General features: G+C 34.2%; 1 protein-coding gene across 1 annotated transcript in view; it reads right to left on the reverse strand.

Moving 5' to 3' along the window:
* The window catches only part of LOC107576529 (4-aminobutyrate aminotransferase, mitochondrial-like), a 2,619-nt gene extending 2,166 nt beyond the window's left edge, over positions 1-453 (reverse strand). Inside the window, exon 1 of the mRNA XM_016262696.1 lies at positions 260-453. Within this exon, the coding sequence (XP_016118182.1) occupies positions 260-280 (21 nt within the window). The 5' untranslated portion in view covers positions 281-453. The remainder of the gene's footprint in view (positions 1-259) is intronic.
* Between the last annotated feature and the right edge of the window lie 220 nt (positions 454-673).

Raw genomic sequence — 673 nt, forward strand, 5'->3', positions numbered from 1 at the left:
TTTTGATCAAATAAATGCAATCTTACAGATCCCAACAGTAGACCATCTGCTAAAAGTGAATTATAAAGGAAGTGAATTTAATTCTGTAAGGGCAAAACTGAAGTAAGCCATTGAAATGTAAAAATCATATCAGTATCAAACTGAAAAATCTCTCATCTTGTCACACTCATGCTGCTCTGTCTGACAGATCACTGCAAATCTAATTTCTTACAATCTATAAATACACAAACAATGATTACACAGTCTGATCAGGACTCACCACATTATTTGGATTGGTCATCACTTTCACTAATGCTGGATGATTGTAACCTAGAAAGGAAGATCGAAAATATCGTCAGTCTATTCATTATACATGTATTGCGATATCTGCAGAGATTCAACATTGTAAACACGCACAATCCAACCAAAACAAACAGCAATTGAATTAACCTTTGTCGAATCGACATTTGTCAATTGGAGCCGAAGGCAACAAAGCGTATTTGCATGCTAGTGAGTTTAGGTGGATAATTGATATAGTCGCTCTCAGTAAATACTATAATACAAAGCCCCAAAAAGTATTAGGTCACTTAATAAAGCCACAATTAAATACTTATGAATGTCACTGTAATGTATAACAAAATATCAAACCAAATGGAATATAATTCTGTTAGGGCTTTCGCAGAACTACTTGGTG

Source organism: Sinocyclocheilus grahami, unplaced genomic scaffold (genome assembly GCF_001515645.1).
Source record: "Sinocyclocheilus grahami isolate Dianchi unplaced genomic scaffold, SAMN03320097.WGS_v1.1 scaffold3886.1, whole genome shotgun sequence".
In the NCBI taxonomy this organism is placed as follows: Eukaryota; Metazoa; Chordata; class Actinopteri; order Cypriniformes; family Cyprinidae; genus Sinocyclocheilus; species Sinocyclocheilus grahami.